General features: G+C 38.6%; 1 protein-coding gene and 1 pseudogene across 4 annotated transcripts in view; both read right to left on the reverse strand.

The window, feature by feature from the left end:
- Nucleotides 1-21118, reverse strand: part of LOC120073823 (kinesin-like protein KIN-7K, chloroplastic) — a 50761-nt gene that overhangs the window by 13921 nt on the left and 15722 nt on the right. For all 3 annotated transcript variants that reach the window (XM_090311762.1, XM_039026689.2, XM_090311763.1), the window contains exons 11-13: nt 16098-16165; nt 7170-7232; nt 6942-7046 (exon numbers count right to left, since the gene is read on the reverse strand). In XM_090311762.1, coding sequence (XP_090167888.1) covers nt 6942-7046; nt 7170-7232; nt 16098-16165 — 236 coding nt within the window. The remainder of the gene's footprint in view (nt 1-6941; nt 7047-7169; nt 7233-16097; nt 16166-21118) is intronic.
- On the reverse strand, nt 4703-6929 carry LOC150037526 (uncharacterized; annotated as a pseudogene). The gene has a single exon (XR_016528408.1). The product of XR_016528408.1 is annotated as an uncharacterized LOC150037526 (transcript).

Genomic DNA, 21118 nt, shown 5'->3' on the forward strand with positions numbered 1-21118 from the left:
AGGGCTTAGGCTCGAGTACTTTTACCTATTGAATTGGACTGCATCGCCAGCTAGTGCTTGGTTTCCCACCGCTCTCATGGTGAGGTTAACTCTTGCACTGATGTCCGCGATCTCTACCTGGACGACATCGAGAATGACTCGAAAGTCTTCGGATAACTCGGTCACCATCTGAATTATCGTTTTCTGCAAGCTGTCTAGTTCTTCGACACGTTCTTCCATAGGGGCAACAGAGCCCATCGAGCCATCCCCACGCTCGAAATTACCAATTCTCATAGCTTTTGTTTCCATGGTCTCAACCCTTGTTAACAATTACTTGACGGGCATTCTGTCCAGGCGGCCAGACACCATGTCGATATCATCGGTCTTGTCAGAGACTTCTTGTAACCGAGTTTCTAGGAATCGAACCTGATCAGGCACTTCTATTAGATAGAGCATTTGCTCTTCTATCTCGACCAACCGGTCAACATGGGACTTGCCCAACTGTTTCGTAGAAAACATGATCACAACTTCTTAACTTCACGAGCCAACTTGGCTTTGATACCAACTCCCATAATCACAGTCTTGTAAGGGTCTCAAGGCGATTGTGCGGCACTTGTTCTCTCCCTCGAACAAGTCAACCGATCCAAATTCGAATAGTCAATAGCACAATGGGCGTTTCTCACAACCTTCATCCCCATTCTTGAGAAAATGTTTTAGAAAACGTGTTTAGAGAAAAAAATTTTCGCAAACGTTTGAAATCATGATTGAGCAATGAAGATTAGTCGTACAGCTAAGCCATAAAACGGTCAACAACACTTTATAGCATACAACTCTCGGATGTGAAGATAGGACAACTAGTCATACCCCCACATATTACATTCTGAACAAAAAAGACATCTGCCACCCTTGCATATGGAAACGGGCAAGCGGTCATACACTAGAAAAAGTACATAAAATGTAAACTAACTAACAAAACGAAATACATAGGATGAAAGTATAGTAAAAAAAGGTGGAGGCGAACATGCGGCCATGGGCAACATGCTCTGGACAAGCATGATCGTGACACCTAGCATCCACCAAAAATGAAGCTGGGGCTCAAAATCAGTAGATTTGGTCCGTCCTGATTCAAATGGCTGAAATTCCTTCTTCGAGATTCATCATTTATTTATATAGAGAGAGATGAATGGAGAGAGAGAGCGCTTTGGGGGAATAATCAACCTAAGTTGTGGATTTCTCTGAGCGAAAACAGTAAGAGGAAGGTTTTTGTTTTTTATTTTGGATCTGTTTTTGTTTTTCAAGGATTTCTGTAAGTGGTTTTTCTCTCCAATCTTCACATATCCTGTAAATATGTAAGAGTGAAAACAGTAAGAGCGAAAACAATTGTTCTCCACGTCTTCAGATATCTTGTAGATATCAACCCTTCTTGTATCTTCTCGCGAATAAAATGACAGTCCACTTCAATATGTTTAGTTCGTTCATGAAATACTGATTTGGATGCAATATGGAGAGCAGCTTGATTATCACACCATACTTTAGCTGGCACAGTAACACTGAAACCCATCTTAGATAAAAGTTGATGTATCCATACTATTTCACACACAGATTGTGACATAGCTCTATATTCTAACTCAGTACTCGAACGGAAAACTACATTACGTTTCTTACTTCTCCATGACACCAAGCTTCCTCCTGCAAAAACACAATATCCAAAGGTCGATCTCCTATCTTCTCGAGATCCAGCCCAATCAACATCTGAAAAACATTCAACCCTTGTATGATCATGATCTTTATATAAGATCCCATGTCCAGGTGCAACTTTTAGATAACATAGGATTTGTTCAACTGTAGCCCAATGATCCACAGTCGGGGAAGACATAAACTGACTCACAATACTCACAGAATAAGCAATGTCAGGTCGTGTCACTGTTAAATAGTTCAACTTTCCAACTACTCTTCTATATCTCTCAAGATCTTTAAACAATTCTCCTTCCTTAGCAAAAGTTGCAAATTTGGTATCATTAGAGTACAACATGGTTTGACTCCTAGTTTACTTGTCTCAAACAACAAATCAAGTATGTATTTCCGTTGGGACGGGTAAATACCTTTATTGCTTCTCATTACTTCAATACCCAAGAAATACTTCAATGGCCCCAAATCTTTGGTATGCAACTGACCCTGGAGAAAACTCTTGAGAGAGGATATACCTAATACATCATTTCCAGTGATAACGATATCATCAACATATACAAGCAAAGTAATATCATTGTTAGATCGTCGATAGAATACAGAATGATCGGCCGTACTTTTCTTCATACCAAAATATTCAAGTGCTTGACTAAAGTTACCAAACCATGCACGAGGACTTTGTTTCAGTCCATACAAAGATTTTCGAAGACGATATCATTCTCCCCCTAAGCAACAAACCCAGGTGGTTGCTCCATATATACTTTCTCTTGAAGATCACCATGAAGAAAAGTATTCTTATTGTCAAGTTGATGCAAAGGCCAATTGTGAGTAGCAGCCATCGATGATATAAATAGTCGAATAGAAGTTAATTTGGCAACAGAAGAAAGTGTATCAGAATAATCAGTCCTATAGATTTGTGCATAACCTTTGACAACAAGACGAGCTTTAAACCGAGCCACTGTTCCATCAGGATTGACCTTAATAGAAAACACCCATTTACACCCAATAGCCTTCTTTCCAACCGGACACGAAACGAGATCCTAAGTACCATAATCATCCAAAGCAGTTATCTCCTCAATCATTACACTACGCCACCCGGGATGAGATAAAGCTTCATGAACAAAGTTAGGGATAAAGGTGGAATCAAGAGATGTAATAAAGGAATAAGTAGGAGAAGACAACTGGTTATACGAAACAAATGAAGAAATAGAGTAAGTAAAAGTGCATTTACCTTTTCGAAGGTCAATGGGAAGATCATCACTTGGTCTCAGATCAAATATCGAAGAAGCCTATGGTGGAGGACATTCTGAAGGTGGCTGTGGAGGATGCCTGGAGTAGACTCGAGTAACCAAAAGGTCAAGAGAAAGAGACATAGAGGAAGGTGGAGGAGAGGATGACGTAGAAGAGGTAATCTCATAGATAAAAAGATCATCAACCTCCCTCTGACACGAACTCGACTGTGATGGACTAAAGGGTATATCTTCGAAAAATGTAACATCAGGAGATACGAGATGCCTGTTCAGAGTAGGACAATAACAACGATAACCTTTTTGAACACGCGAATAGTCTAAGAAAATGCATTTCAAAGATTTTGGATCTAATTTGGTACGATTTGGACAAATATCTCGAACAAAACAAACACAGCCAAAGATCTTAGGAGCAACAAGAAACAACGATTTCGTAGGAAAAAGAGTACGATAAGGAATCTCTCCATTGAAGACAGAGGAAGGCATTCAATTAATCAAGAAGCAAGCAGTAGACACGGCATCAGCCCAAAATTGCTTTCGAACATGCATTTGAAAGGATAAGGCGGAGGCGATTTCAAGGAGGTGTCTGTTCCTTCTTTCAGCAACTCCGATTTGAGATGGAATGTCTGTATTGAAAGACAAGGATAAAGAAAAGTGACAAGACAAGGCTTACGTGGAAAACCCTAACACAAGGAGAAAAAACCACAATAGATAAGTTTTTTTATTTAATGTCATGCTTACAAGATACCCCAACCTCAGATATAAATAGAACGAGGAGAAACCTTAATTTAGTAGGCATAAAGTAAAAATATGTCCTTAGGGCTAAAGAACCATATTTCAACATTCCCCGCAAAAGGATTTGGTGAATAATGCCATGACCACATAAGTAAGATCCAAGTACATGAGAGAAATATTCACCAGCATTATCGGTTTGCAAGGTTTTGATAGAGACATTAAATTGATTTCAAATCTCAACATAAAAAGTACAAAAATGAGACAATAACTCAGAACGATTTTCCATTAAATATAACCAAATCACACAAGAATAATCATCAACAAAAGTAACATAGTAGCGAAAACCTGTTTGGGACACGACTGGACAAGGACCCCAAATATCATAATGGACTAACTCAAAAGGCGCACTAGCTCGTTTATGAACTCTAGGACTAGAACTAAGACGACGAAATTTAGAAAACTGACACGAATCACAATTCAAAGACAACAAGGAACAAAATTCTGGATAAAGTTTCTTCAAAACGAACAACGATAGATGACCCAAATGACAATGAACTTCAAACGGGGATGTAACTCTAGAGCAAGCCACAACATTCAATATCTGATGGTCAAAAATTTAAAGGCCCCCCGACTCATGTCCTCTACCAATAATCTTCTTCATCATACAATTATGAAACAAGCAATAACTAGGAAAAAAACGAGATAAAACAATTAACGTCATGAATAAGCTGGCTAATAGAAATTAAATTAAAAGACAATTGAGGCAAATGTAATATAGAGGACAAAGAAAGTGATGGAGTGAGAGAAATGGTGTCGGATCCAAGAACAGAGGAAATTGATCCATCTACCAAAATAACAGACGGAGATGAAACAGGGGACAAAAGCGTAGAAACTAAGTTAGAATTACCTGTCATATGAGCGGTGGCACCAGAGTCTATGACCCATTTGGTAGATGATGTAAGAAGACATTTTGTATTACCTGTATCGGCAATGGTGGCAATAGGATTTGATGAAGAAGATGCCTACAAGGATTCCTCGAATACTTGAAATTTAGCAAAGTCGTTAGCAGAGATGGTAACAGACTTCTTAGCCATATCATTGGTGGAAGCTATCTGAGCATGTTGAGATTATACAACAACTTTCGACAATCACGTTTCATATGTCCTGGCTTACGACAATAGTGACAGACGATCTCCTAAAAATCTGATCTTCGATTATCATAATTAGATTTCTGAAAATTGTTAATCATCCCTGAAGTACCCCGGGAGTTATTATTATTCTTACTCATAAGAGCATTGTTAGGTTGAGAAACAGGCGAATCGGATTGAAAACTCCCAATACGAAGAACATGACTGAAGGTTTCCTCTAATGACGGTATTTCAGGATCAGAAAGGATCTGCTTTTTAGCCATTCCAAACTCAGGTAAAAGTCCATTCAAAAATATCATAACAGCCATCTTTTCTCACTGAGCTTGTTGAACTTTGACATCGGGACTAAACAACAATAGTAAAGCAAGTTCAGAAGCTGTCTTCTTAAGTCTCATAAAGTAACTTGTAACAGATTTTGCTTTCTGTTCAGCTCGAAAGAATTGCATACAGACATCAAACATTCGATGAACATGTTCTTTTCCAGAGTATAAAAATTCTAAGAATTCTAAGAGTTCCGTCACAGAATCACAATGATCTAACAAATCAACAACCTCACTTTCAATAGAATTCTTAATTTGAAGATAAAGTCGAGCGTCATCGCGAAGCCAAACCTTTTTCTTATCATCTTTTGGTGGCTCCTCAGTCACATGATCATCCATATCCGTACTAAGCAAATAAAATTGAATTGTCCGACGCTAATCATATTAATTCGATCCATTTAACTTGTGTTCAGTTATCTTCGATGCTAGGGGAATTACATTAGATACTACCATATGCTTCACTTCATCCATTATGAGCTAATACACAGTTTGTAGATCTCACGAGCGGAAAGAGCAAATCAGAATTGAAATCAAAGGTGAACCAAAGAACAGACCAGCTCCAAATTGAAACAAAATAGCAACAAACCATAAGCACAAAAGGGTATTTTTCCAAATAACTCACAACCGAGTAGATTTCAATAGAACCAAATGTACAGAACAATCAAAATAGAGGAGTCAAGAAGAACCCAACTGATGGATCGTGGAGAGGTGGCTCCACACGCTCCCACGCGCCGGTGCATGGCAACGGAGAAGAATCCTTGTGGCGGCACGTGAGCCTCATGCGTGGACGTTTCCGACGACTGACGACAGCAGACTTAAGGGACGGCGATGGCGCTTCTCTTGGGATGGGTGGTGTAGACAAACGGCCACTCAAACGTGATGAATCAACTGAAACCCTAACCTTGTGAGAGGCATAAACCCTAACGTAACGAATATTCTAAACCCTAAACTGCTCTGATACCATGTTCTCAATAGGTTTAGAGAGAATAATGATCTTATTAACTTAATCAGGTTAAAGATATATATATATATAGGCAACTAAGAAATCCTAATCTAGGAGATAATAAAATTACAATAAAGGACAACTAATCATAATTACAAGATAAATACATAACAATGTATTTAAGCAACTCTCCCTAAGCATCAAAATTTCCTCCCAACTGCAAGCAAAGGTAATCCAGCTAAAAAGGTTTTCTTGATCCGTAAGTTAAAGAGGTCAACGTTGAGTTCCAGCCAAAAGAGTTATTCTACAGTCAAACATGGCTATTAAGATGTATAGCCTAGAAAAACCCAGACAGAAAGTGTCCTGCCTCCTGAAAATGACTTCCAAAATTTAATTCAATTCCAATTCTTTTTTGTCTTTTCTTTTTTTTAAAGAAATATATATATTGATAGAATGTACAAAGCCATAAAAAAATGAATCCAACAAGAAAAAAGAACTCCAATCCAACAGAATGAAACCTAGCTCATAATTACAAAAAGGTCAGCTAACCAATGGCCATAAAGAAGCATTAAACCTAACAACCTCTCAAACCTCTTTAAAGATACTATTATTCCTCTCAAATCACGTCCCACAAGACATCAAAAAAGCGAGCGTGCAAAATGATTTGTATAAGTATCTAATAGCATTCATAAGATTTTTTTAGAACTCAAGGGCATAGTTGTGCAACCTATAGAATAGATTCTATTCAAATAAGGTCGTAACAGCATTTAGAAAACTACAACAGAATAAGATTATAATTAGTAATGAGAATCTCGTACAAACAAACGGCAGTATGAAGATACCAAAAGTTCGATTTAAAAAGTTAATGTTTGAGAGGCCTCACTGTTCCAAGAGTTAGCAGGCTTTTATTAATATATGATCCCTCTTTTCGCCTTATACCAGTAGTTTCAGCTTTTGAGCTCTCAGAACCTGCCAGATCGATGAGGTTCTGCAGGTATAAGTAATGTAGGAAAAGTTACAAAAAAAATTGCAGAGAATTGATACACTACAAGATGATCACGTAAATAGTCAAATGTAAAACGAAATGTTGAAAGAGTTGGTGTCCTATTACCAGTTGAGACAGGTTTACAGCTTCTCCTTCACTGCTTTCACCACATGGACTGCTCTCTATCGTCTGTTCACAAGAGTGAAAATACTATTTCAGCAATAAATCAACCATGTCTCCTATTCTTGTTAGTTGTTACAAAAAAATTTTTAAAAAAATTATCTATTCAAACAAATAAATAAAATCAAAAAATTTAAAAAATAAAATTAAAAAGTAATAAATAAAAATTATCGAGGTGTCATAACCACAACAAGAACAAGGAAAAAGAAAGTAACTTAAAGCGAAGGTTTAATCAATGATATTACTTATTTTACCTATATGTTAGCAAATTCTGTTATTCCGATAAAAAATATTCAATTATAGAAATTGCGATAAAAATATATCAAGTTTAATCATCTCGAATACTATAAGTTTTAGGTTGGTTAATACATTTATTCATATTAGTTATTGAATTTTCGCTCATGTTTAGATTCATATTTTTATTTAATTAACAGAAACAAATACAGTGAACCATAATTTTCATATTCCTAGGTAGCTAGCCCTCTGACCGAAAGATGCCTATAGAAGATACATCACACATCTGTACTCCAAGCCAAATCCCTATGAAGGTCAAAGTATTTCTTTACGCTCAAAAAGGGGTCCAAAAAGTGACCATGGTTTTTTGTTCTCTTTTTCTTTTTTATAAGAATAATTAAGGAAAGAACAAAAGAAAGCCACCAAAATAATAGGCGACGAAATGAAAACAATTACAAGAAAGTGCCCACTTGGTAAGTTTAAAAAAAAAAAAATACAAGTATAATTACAACTTACAAAAATGTATAGAAGCATGAGAAACCAAGGTATTCATATATCAAACCTATAAGCCCTTGATCAATTAGGCTGCCCCTTTGAACAACATACATGACCCATTAATCTTTATTCTTAAGATATGGGAAGTAAACAGTAAGTTTCAGAATTAACAAGCCCCTCTCTATAGATTACCAAACAAGTAAAACAGATCCAAGTGTTATCATGGCTGGACATCACTCCATGCCTAGGAGGCTATACATATTCAAAGGCATTACTATTCTTTCAGCCTCTTAGACATAATGTGATGCTTCCAACCAGAATATAGTTAAAAAGATAGAAAATAGAGAACACTAGGTTTACATGGAAAACCCTAGAACAGGGAGAAAAAACAACGATAGAAAGTCTCTTTTTTCTTATTTTAACACACAATGAAAGTTACAATAGAAGTTATATTTATAGGCTCTAGCAAGCCCTAAAATAAAAAAAGAAAATAAACCTAGGGTAAAGTAAAATACTAAAACACCCTTGGGGCTATAAACTATCAACAAAGCCCCTTATTTCTAACACTCCACCTTAAGTTGGAGCGTAGATGTCAATCAGACTCAACTTGCTAACACATGAGTCAAAACTTTGCCTGAGTAACCCTTTGGTGAGAACATCAACAACTTGTTGACTAGATGGAATATACGGAATACAGATACTGTCATTGTCCAGTTTCTTTTCTATAAAGTGTGTCAATCTCCACATGTTACGTTCTATCATGTTGTACAGGATTATTGGCTATGCTTATAGCCGCTTTATTATCACAATAGAGCTTTAGAGGTAGAACACTATCTTGGTGTAGATCAGACAGAACTTTCTTCAACCATATTTCTTCACAGATTCCCAAACTCATAGCTCTGTATTCAACTTAAGCACTGCTTCTAGCAATAACACTTTGCTTCTTACTTCTCCAAATAACTAGGTTACCCCACATAAAAGTACAATATCCAGAGGTAGACTTTCTGTCACTAACTGATCCTGCCCAATCAAAGTCAGTATAAGCCTCAATGCATTTCCTTTACCTAGAGAGTTTTTCAAATATCTCAAAGTCCGATTTAGAGCTTCCATATGTTCTTCGTAGGGTACCTACATAAACTAACTAACAACACTGACGGCATAGGAAATATCTGGTCTAGTATGAGATAAGTAAATCAACTTTTCCACTAGACGTTGATACCTCTCTTTATCAATAAGAACTTTGTCAACGGAATCTCCAAGTTTCGAATTGAATTCTATCGAAGTGTCGACAGATCTACATCTAGTCATACCTGTTTCTTTTAACAGGTCAAGAGCGTATTTCCATTGTGAGACAAAGATCCCTTCCCTTGATCTTGTCACCTCCATTCCAAGAAAATACTTTAGATTCCCTAGATCGTTGATCTCAAACTCATCAGCCATTTTTTTTTCCAACCTGGTGATCTCAATAGCATCATCTTCTGACAGGACAATATCATCAACATACATAATTAGAACAGTATTTTTCTCAGATACTGACCTTTTTGTAAACAACGTATAATCAGAATGTCTCTGAGTAAAACCTTGGGACTTAACAAAGGTAGTAAACCTGTCGAACCACGCTCTCGGGGACTGTTTCAAACCATACAAAGACTTCCTGAGTTTACAAACTTGATGATCAAACTGAGCTTCAAAGCCTGGAGGGGCTCATATACACCTCTTTTTCTAATTCACCATGCAAAAATGCATTTTCCACATCAAGTTGATGGAGAGGCCAGTCTTTATTAATTGCAACAAAAAGGACCTGGACCATGTTTAACTTCGCTATAGGGGAGAAAGTCACAAAATAATCTATCTCATACGTTTGAGTAAACCCTTTTGCTACAAGTCTGGCCTTGTACCTATCTAGAGTTCCATTTGATTTATACTTCATAGTGAACACCCACTTGCACCCAACTGTTTCATGCCCTTTAGGAAGAGCAACAAGGTCCCACATATTATTCTTTTCAAGAGCTCTCATTTCTTCCATGATGCCAGTCTTCCACTCAAGAATTTCCATAGCCATATATGTTTTTTTCGATATTGTTACTGTATCAAGGTTGGCAATGAACGCCCTGAACCTAGAAGACAGATTACTATAAGACATACAGCTATACATGGGGTACTTGGTGCAGGATTTGGTGCCCTTTCTCAATGCAATAAGTATGTCAAGAGAGATATTATAATCCTCTGGTTTGCTTGATTCCTCATCTGTAATGGGATTTTGATTACATTTTCCAGCCTGATGAAGAATCTCACCCTCTTGTATTTTTGTTGAAGTCTCATCACTGCTTGCAACTTTGTTATTCTCTAGAACTAACATATCATTCCTGTCATTCTCGGCCAAATCAATGATATCATCCTCAACACACAAGTTAGTATTATCAAGGCCAGTAGTACCTTGAGCTTGCGTTGGTTCAGATTCATGGACCGAAGCCGGTGGAGCAGTAGGGGATACCATTTTCTTTCTGAGATTCTACCTGTAGTAGGTTATCCGAGGGACTTGTTTAGTGGGTAGAACGGTGTCATGGACACTCAGGATGGGTTCAGTAAGGAGTTCAGGAAGGTCAGTAGGGACTGAAGATGTGGACCAATTAGTCTCTTCACTAGTACTCTCCCCCTGAAGATGACTAACAGGAAAGAAAGGTTTATCCTCAAGGAACATTACATCCATGGAGATGAAGTATTCTGGGAAGAAGAGTGGAAGCATTTATAACCTCGCTAGTGAAGGGGATACCCAACAAAGACACATTTCTAAGCACGAGGAGTAAACTTATTTTGGTTAGGGCCATGACTATGGACAAAGACAGTGTGTCACAATCTAACTTTGAGATAATAGATTGTGAACCCACTTGTGCAAACAGTGAAGTGGCGACACGTGAGTGTCGACAAATCTGGCAAAGACAGAGAGTCAAGAGAAATGCCATGATGCAACAAAGAAGGACGGTGCATCATCCAACACACCAACATGAGTAGGCAAACATGCCATGTTGAACACTAAGTAGAAAGACAAGTAACCATGTCATCGGTGGTGTCAATAACAAGCTTAGTAGGGCCAGAGGGGGCCCGGGCCATGACCTTGGAAGGTGAGGTTCCGTCGTGAGTTTGGACGAGTGGCTCTAGAGTTAGATGCATATTGATAAGATATGCAAGCACGTCGAATTTCATGTCAATCAAAGTCCAGAGGGGCGCTCTACATTGGTGAGTGACCGTTCGCCACATGTCATATGCATGGGTGGGAAAGAGGAAAACGTTCAGAATGTACTATACGGGGAGGCATGGTGTCAGCTCTCCACCACCCTTTAGCCCGTGGCCTAAATGAGCTACCCCATGGCACATGCGTGCCATGGCGTGAGCGAGCGTTACAAGATAAGTGTCTTGGACGTCTTCCATCAAGAATGGAATCTCATGGACAATGTCGGACAGCACGGGTGTGCCGGCATTGCGCCCCCTCCCATGGGCCAGAGGTTTGATGTAGCACCTGATATGCTGTTTCGATTCAACAAGGACCCAGAAGGGTCTAATTCTCCATTATGTCCGGATGGATAGATGTCCGAAAAGCCCCGAGTTGGATTGTTGCCCATGGGTTGATTGACGATGGTTCTCGATAAGCATGCCCGAGCAGAAGAGAGAAAGTTGATGACATCCCGACACTCGGGATGGCATCCTGAAGCTTCAATGGGACCCGATAGTTCCCGATTGACCTGATACTTACCCGAGTTGTCCCCGTAAGCATTGTAATGGCCGGCTAAAGCCCGATAGGTGACCATTAGGCCGGTAGAAGCCCAGTAGGCACCGAAGTAGACCGGTAGAGCCCGGTAAGCATTGTTATGTCTCGGAAAGCCCCAGTGTCTGAATCACCAGGTAAACCCCGATAAAGGGTTATAAGCCTATTTTGGACCAACGAAAGGTCATAACTCATCCCGGTGAAATTCTGAAGCGATGTATAAGTATGGGGGACGTGGGGAACCAAGATGATGAAGAGAGATACGACGTTGCATTATGATGACCTTAGCCTCATATATGGGCAAGATCAAGCCTCAGGACTTGGCCTAGAGTAAAGGTAAGTCGGTTAGAATCGCACATAAGGGAAAATACACGTACAGGCGATGTATATGGCCGAATGAAGTTCAATTATGCATGATTCAATTTGGTTGAGGATGAAAGAACCTCACCTAAGGTCCGATGAAGCTTCAAAGAGTCGAGCAAAAAGTGAATTGGGACTTGAGCATCCAGAACCTCGCCTAAGGTCCGATGAAGCTTCAAAGAGTTGAGCAAAAAGTGAATTGGGACTTGAGCATCCCTTAAGGCTGACCATGATCACGGGTGAATCATGGTGCCGCTTGGTTGGAGAAGTACAACTGTGACGCAGTGCACCCAAAATCTCAAAGAGGAACATTAGAAATAAGCCGCGTGGTAGGGTATGACTCCTTGAGGTATTCAAGAGGAATTTGGAATGGAAGGACACGAGAAGGCATTCAATTAATAAGATGAGTTGCAATTAGAACTGCATCCCCCCATAAGCAAGAAGAAAATGAAGTAGACAGCATGAGAGACCGTGCAACCTCAAGAAGGTGACGACTTTTCCTTTCAGCCACCTCGTTCTGTTGAGGTGTATAGGCACACGAGTTTTGGTGGACAATGCCTTTAGAAGATAGAAAATCACGAAGAGTATTATTAAGGAACTCACAACCATTATCACTACAAAGAATAGCAATTTTGGTGTTGAACTGAGTCTCAACAATAGTGTAAAATTGTTGAAATACCGATGAAACCTCAGATTTATCAGTGAGGAGAAAAACTCATGTAAGACGGGTATGATCATCAATAAAGGTCACAAACCACCGTTTTCCCGAGGAGGTGGTAATACTTGAGGGACCCCAAACATCACTATGAATAAGGGTGAAGGGCTGAGAAGGTTTGTAAGGTTGAGACGGAAAGGTGACTCTACTGTTTTGCATGAATGCACACATCACAAGATAGAGAAAAGATATCAATTTTATTGAATAAATGAGGAAATAAATATTTCATATATTTGAAATTTGGATGATCAAGGCGAAAATGCCACAACATACAATATTTTTCTGAAGTTGAAAAATAAGAAGATAACAACTAGTCCTATAACAGTTCCTAAAGAAAGCATCATCATCAAGAGTCCCCTATTGTGCCAGGCAGTACCAATCGTCTTCCCCGAACTCAAGTCCTGAAAGAAAACATTATCTAGTGAGAAAGCAACTTGACAGATCATATCTCTAGTTATCTTGCTAATAGATAGTAAATTGTAAGATATTTGGGTACATGCAGCACATTCTGTAAAGTTAAACCATCAAAACGAGAAATATGACCCTTGCCCGCAATAGGAGCAAAGGTCCCATCTACAATCTGAATCTTTTCATTACCAACACTGGGAAGATATGATAGAAAATTATCAGAAGATCCAGTCAAATGATCTGTAGCCCTTAAATTAAGTATTCATGGTTTCTTTCCATTTGTGTTGAGGAGACTTAAGGATTGAGAGGTACCTAACTGAGCAACAGCCCCAAGGGAAGAGACGCCAGGGTCACTTTGGCAATTCACCTGAGGTTGTGACTAGGGAGGCACTCACAGATTCGCTCATAAGAGCCCACCAGGATTGGACCTGTCATTTGGAGGACGTCTTCTGCCATTCGATGGTCTACCATGTAACTTCCAACACCGATCTTTCATATGCCAAGGTTTCTTGCAATGTTCACACACTGGGGTCTGTTTCCCATTTTGCTTATCACTATCAGAACCAGATAATTTCGTACTGAAAGCAGCAGAATCAATAGCAGATACAGTCGTGATGTTCATAGTACTGGCTCTATCTTCCTCTAGAAGAACTTCAAAACACACTTCCAAAAAAGAAGGTATAGGCCTCTGTCCAAGTATATGGCCTCGCACTGCATCGAACTTGGAGTTCAAACCAGCTAGGAAATCATAGACACGATCAACTTCCTAAATCTTGGAATACTGAACACCTCCACAAGGGCAATCCCAGATAATTTCACAACACAGGTCCATCTTCTGCCAGATTAAGGACAATTTGTTAAAGTATGAAGTGACATCCATTGTCCCATGTTTGCACTCGTGAGCCTGTTTACGCATAGTGTAAAGCGAGACGCATTCTGCCTCTTAGAATATAAGTTCTGAAATACATCCCAGATATCTCGAGCAATCGCAGCATACAACAACGGTTTCCCTATCTGAGGTTCCATACTATTAATCAGCAGTGATCGAAGCAGGGAGAAGACTCCTTTCCAAATGCGCTCCTGAGGATCCCCTGGCCTTGGTCTTGGTATCTCACCAGTTAGATACCCAAACTTGTGACACTCCTCAAGAGTCATTTTAATGAACTGAGTCCAGGAGAAATAATTTTGACCATTCAACTTTTCTCCTGCAATTAACCCTATGGAATTTCCCATAGATCCAGACAAATAGTTTGCAGTAGTTAAAGCAAGGAAAGAGGTTACCAGATTCTCTAGAAACATCAGTAGACCGGAAGGAATATCAGAATTCACTATACTAGAATTTAAGTTTGTGGAAGCACCTAGGGCTGCCCCAAGAGCAACGATTTGTTGTTGAAAACTTGCTTGAAGATTAGCCAACTGTTGTTGAACCATTATCGGAGATAAACCAATCGAACCTTGATGTTCATAACTAGGCAGCTCATGATGAGAAAGGCTCGACAACTGCAGATAGGTTTCTTGCGGCTGAAAGGGAAAGAAGCTAGGGATTCCCGATGTTGCCGCGGCAAGGGATTTACCTCTGTGGTAAGCGAACGACTCACCAATCTCGACTTCAAGGTGTAGGTTTCAACTACTGGCAGTGAAGTTAGAGGGATAGGCAGCGGCAGCTCTCGGTAACAAGGGAGGAACACCGGCAGCATTGTGAAAAAGAGCGGCGGCACTAGGGTTTCCATCAAAGGGTTGCAGCGGCACTAGAGTTGGACAGATATGCAAGGACTGAAGGGACCGATTAATTGCGGCTTGGATAGCAGTAACAATGACGGTATCGGCGGCGACAGAATTAGCTTCGGCGACGTCTCCGACGGCAGTAGCGTTGATGGTCAAAATCAACAGTAGCGAGGCTGGTGCAGAACTAAGATTATCTTGCAATGGTTGGTTTTTGCCGATGGTGGTTAGGGTTTCATTACCACGCTCTGATACCATGTTAAATGATAGAAAATAGAGAACACTAGGTTATGTGGAAAACCCTAGAACAAGGAGAAAAAACCACGATAGAGTCTTTTTTTTATTATTTTAACACACAATGAAATTTACAATAGAAGTCATATTTATAAGCTCTAGCAAGACCTAAAATAGAAAAGGAAATAAACCTAGGGTAAAGTAAAATACTAAAATATCCTGGGGCTATAAACTATCAACAAAGCCCCTTATTTCCAACAAATACTTAAAGTGAATAAGGCACGAACCAAAAATTGGACAATGAAAAAATGGAATGGAACAAAAATTTTGACATGTAGGTGGTCCGACATTTCTTGAGAATTTAACAGCAGAAATGTCAATTATAAAAACAAAGCTAGGAGTTTAAAATGTCGAAGGATTGAATTGAAGGCCAAAAAAATTGCTGTGCAGATGGCCATTTTAAACTTGAGTTTCTTGAATATGCCCAAGTATGTTCAATAACATGAAAGTATTACAATTCTTGGATAAAACAAGCACCGAAATAAAAATGATGTGTATAACACCATTAGAATGTATAAATAAGAAAGAAGACCAGGCATTCTTTAATACCAAGAGAAGCATCTCAAGGAAGAGGTCCAACGCCCAATTGAAAACTCTTTACCAAGAGATCATAGCTACCGGTTATTAAAAGGTCTTCACCAATGGAGGAAAAAGAAAAAAGAAAAAGAAAAAGGGTCACTCAATACAGGAATGATATTCACCATGATAATATATCACCGACTGCAGATGTAATTCTGCAAGCAATAATAAGAGAGGGTATGGTGAAATCAAGTCTAAATTCATCAAGTAGAAGTTGGTGAAGAATTACACTTGATTACCCAACCAGAAAAGAGACTAAAATCAATCAAAGTAGCGTTATGCTTTCGTTAAGATATAGATTTACCAATGTAAATATTGTATGGCTTCTGCTGCTTAACAAATTGAAATTTGTAGACCCAACATGTCTGTGTTCTGTTCGCAAGAATTAAAATTTTATCAGAAAGTGAAACTGTCATAATGTAATATCATCAAAATAACAAACAGATGCAATTACAATATACAACTTCCGAAAAAATTAACAGTCATGCTTGTGAGACAATAGATTAAAGAGGTTAAAGGATTAAACTTCATAAAATAAACATATATTAATAAGAAAATGCCTGAAAGTAAAATATAAAGACAACTTAATGTAATCATCAGCGAACTATACAAGGCAGATCTATTCGATAGTCATCCATAATAGCCAAGAAAACAGAAGAGCAGGGACGGTCGGTAACCTTACAAAATAACTTTCAAGAAACGTGATCAAGTAGTTTGTGGAAGTAAGAATTTAAATGCCTCCGGTAGATTTGTATAGTTATATTTGAATTAGTCATTTACATCTTTTAATTATTTTTAGATGTTCTTTCCTTTTATAACTAGTTCTCTTTGTTAGAATTTCTCTTCTATTATATTTACCCCATTATTAGGTCCTTTTTTGAAAAATATGAGAAAATTATTATTTTTCCAGAAATAACATGGTATGAAAATAGAAAAACTAAACCCTAACCATAATCCTAGCCATCAGACATCATCAGCAGTCTAAGTCATCGCTGCTTATCCTCACCATCATTCATCAATGCCGCCATCAATATCTGCCATAGAAATTGTCATGGAGGTGGCGAGATCTAAAGATATCATTGTCATTTCTCAACAAAAATATATTCTAGACTTGTTAAAGGAGACTGGAAATCTTGAGTGTAGACTTGCAGAAACACCTATGGATCCAAATCTAGGCCAAGACCAAAGTGAAGAGATTAGTACAGTTGACAAGGGCATGTATCAAAGGCGGGTGGGAAAGTTGATTTATTTATCATAAACTAAACTAGACATATCATATATATATATAGAACACACACACATATGTGGTTTTTCTTTTTAAATGAAACAGTCTCGTATGATTGATGGAGGACAAAAATTATCCGCCCATTTGGGTCAATGAAACCAATTTTGAGAGGATATTTCCATAACCTATTCAAATACAACAATCCAAAATCTATCTCCCGGCTATAAAAGCACCTTCTGTTTCCGAGTTTGTCAACGGGAGCACCCTTCTCAGGCGGTTAGCCAACACTTTTTCAGTAATTTTATACATACTTGGTCTAAATCCTTCACCTAGTCATGTTATCCTTTTTAGGAATGAGACAAACGTACGTTTCAGTCATCGATCTATCCAAAATACCCCTTTCAAAGAATTCCTGAAAGACCTTGAACAAATCCGCTTTGACCACATCCCAATTATCTTGATGAAAAGCTAAAGAAAAGCCACCAGGACCTGGGGATTTAGACCTATCGCTAGCAAAAACAGCCTGCTTGATTTCTTCCATAGAAAAGAGGATCGTCAACCCCTCCCTTTCCCTAGGAGAGATTGGATTCCAGCCGATCCCTCAAATAAACGGTTTAGGAGTAACCTCTGGCCCATAGATACTCGCAAAGAGAGAAACCACCTCCTCCTCAACATCGATGTCCTTCCTAATTGTCTCCCTAGAATCCTTAACTAAGGGACCGATCATATTCCTACTATGCTTGCCACTAACAATCCTATGGAAAAAAGCAGTGTTACAATCGCCATCTTTAGTCCAAGCAACTTTCATCTTTTGCCTCCAAGAGCAGGCCTCTTTTCTAATTACCTCGGCAAATTGACATTTGTAGGAATCTCTTTCCACCTTTAAGGCTTCCCCAAGAGGACCATCCATCTCCCCCTCGTCTATCTCTTTTATTCGAGCCACAAGCTCACTTTTCTTCACCCAAATGTCTTCAAATACTTCTCCGTTCCACACCTTTAGCTTCCCTTCTAAAGCTTTCAACTTACTTCCAAATATGAACCCTTCCCACTTCCCTTGAACAGGAGGATATGTGGGTTCTAAAGGACGGATGTTGAAGCCACATATTTTCAAACTGGAAAAAACTAGGCCCCCACCTCTGAAAACCCGAGGACGGGATGATAGGCCAATGATCAGAAGTAATCCTTGGGCCAACCACCTGACGAATCTCCCCAAATAACTCAATCCAATCCGGAGAGAGCAGAAACCAATCAATTTTGCTTCTAGCTCTGCTATTGGCTCACGTAAACCTCCGGTTCAGCAACGGAGGATCCATCAACCTCCCACCTCTGTAAACCGATTAAAATTTCGCATTGATCTATTGGCTCTCCCCACAGGAGCCCTTTCATCATCGGCCCAAGTTAAAGTCACCAACGATACATCAGTTCAAATTACAAAGACCAAACAGATCTCCCAAATCATTTGAGAAAGGTGGTCCTAATTGTTGAACGTTTAATGAGGAATTTCTTTTAGGAAGGACATAAAGGGGGCAAACTAAATCACATAGTCAAATGGGATTCTATCACTCGAACCCAAGCAGATGGTGATCTCGATATTGGAGGCCTGAAAACAAAGAATTTAGCCCTCCTAGCTAAGTGGGGGTGGAGATTTATCAATGACGAAAATTCTTTATGGAGCCCAGTAGTAAAAAGTATCCATGGCAGAAGCTTGTTTGGGTGGCACACTAGTGGAAAAGTCACTTGCAGCCTTCGTAGTCCTTGGATCAGCATATCAAGGACTTGGTTAAAAATTGAAACATTGACTGCCTTCAAAATTGGTAACGGAAGAAGAATTGCTTTCTGGCTTGACTCTTGGGTGGACAAAATACCTCTAAAAGACTCCTTTCCAAGACTATATAGAATCTCCTCGAATCCAAATGGTGCTGTCTACGAATTATGGGACTCCTCACTCGACTCTTGGTCCATTAATTTTAGAAGGCTATTAAAGGAGGAAGAGTGTGCTGATTTTCAAATCCTCATTGGCCTTGTTGCAGCAAAAACAATCACACCAAATCTGGATAAACGAAGTTGTGAACTTGAAGCTAATGGAAATTTCTCGGTAAAATCCCTTATAACACATCTTTCCACGGCTTCCCCCATTGGGAAACGTTTGGAAACTTCATTGTGGAAAACTAAAAGCCCCCAGAGGAATTAATATCATAATTTGGATAATGCTTAATGGGCTTCTCAATTGTGCTGCTGTAATGAAAATTAAACTTCCCTCTCACAGCCCATCTCCACAAGTTTGTCCTCTATACTTGGCAGATTCAGAAGACCTACAGCATTTGGTCTTCAATAGCGGTTATGCTGAAATTTTTAGCACCACCTGTTTGAATGTTTCAACCCCAGTTGCAGTTTTGGTAATGAGTTCAAGGACAATGTTTTGCAGCTGCTGATCAGTCCTAAATTTAAAGGAAAACCAAGATTGATTTGGTCCAATGCAGTGAAAGCCTTGCTAGCAGAACTATAGTTTGAAAGAAATCAACGTGTTTTTCATGATAAAGCTTCCCCTTGGATGATCCGTTTCAAGATAGCTTGGCTCAATGCTTCCTCGTGGTGTTCCCTTTCCAAAGCCTTTGAAGATATCTCCATCCAAGACATCGGTCTCAATTGGAAGGCCTTCATTTTCCTTCCATTGTAGTCTTGTTTATTTAGTTTTGTTTAATCTTTTTGTTGCTGGTTGTTCTCAGTTGTAGTTGTCTTGTATTAGTTTCAAGCTCTTGTAATGTTTTGTTCTTGGCTTTGTACTGGCTTTGTATTGGTTCCTAGTTGTTCTTGGAACCTCGGTCTTGGTTAGTTTTTTACTTTACTGGATATGATGAGAGTGTTAAGGAGGTGACAACCTAGTTGAGATGTCCAAGTACACTCACTGATCATTTGGCTTTAGATTTGTCTCTTCATTGTATTATTATTTACTCTGTTTTGTCTCATTTTATTATCTCAATGAAGAGGCTCGTTTCCTTTTTCAAAAAAAAAAAAATACTTATACTATATTTGTTCGTTATTGGGTCCTTTTTGAATAATAAGAGAATTATTATTCTCCAAAAATAACAGCCAATCAGCTGAAACATTAGGCGATTTGAACAGCCAGATGAAATGTTGACCCAAGGATTTCTAAGACCAGCCAATCAGCTGAAACATTGATCTTAGACATGTTAAATATTGTACAGGATTCAGAAAAAGTTTCCTGGCTCAGCTTTGTCTCTGAACTTTTGCGTTCTGCTGTGCACATGAAGTTCAGAGGATCAAAGCTAATCCTCTGTTCTCTTGCCCATCTAGTTCATCTTGTCGGCACATATTATTAGCAACTTTTGATGTACTGTTGTGCTTCCAAAATACAGTCAAACAGGTCATTCTTCAACTTCTTTGTGCGTAGAATTTCAAAGACAGAATGCTAAGAAGGCATGAGATAATGCTAATAACCAATTCTGTGGGAGCTATGAGAGGTGAGAAACAGAAGAAACTTTGAAATCAGTCCAGAAGAAACTTTTTTTTCTACAGATTTCTGGGGATTAACTAGATTCTCAGCTTCAAATTGGTGAACTCTTTCAAATAGTTCTTTTGTATTTAAAATGCCTCCTCTATTATATCCTCGTGAAGTTTTCAAACGTTTTGGTAGATTGGAGGATTGCTCATTTTCTTTTTTGGATAATAACTTTTCTTGATTATTGAATTTGGTTTCTTTGCACAACAATAATCATCCATAAACCATGTGATTATGACATGATGTAAGCCTCTCAATTTTATATATATTTAATTTTCATATTTTGCCTATACCTACTTTTCTAGCAACTCCTGACTGGGGATGGCAATGGAGGTGCGGTCCCAGGCTCAACTTTCAGTTTATAAATTAACTACCTAGTAAATAAAAATTGATCAAATATACAAAAGAGTGAAAGACTTTACATGTAAATGCATAAAGTGTTACGAGTAGAGAAAAGTTTTACCATTTATTGGTTCAACTAATTAGGTATATATATATATATATATATATATATATATATATATATATATATATATATATATATATGTAGTTTATGTACATTTGTATTATTTAAATAGAT

Source organism: Benincasa hispida, chromosome 3 (genome assembly GCF_027475165.1).
Source record: "Benincasa hispida cultivar pf3 chromosome 3, pf3_genome.v1.1, whole genome shotgun sequence".
Classification (NCBI taxonomy): Eukaryota; Viridiplantae; Streptophyta; class Magnoliopsida; order Cucurbitales; family Cucurbitaceae; genus Benincasa; species Benincasa hispida.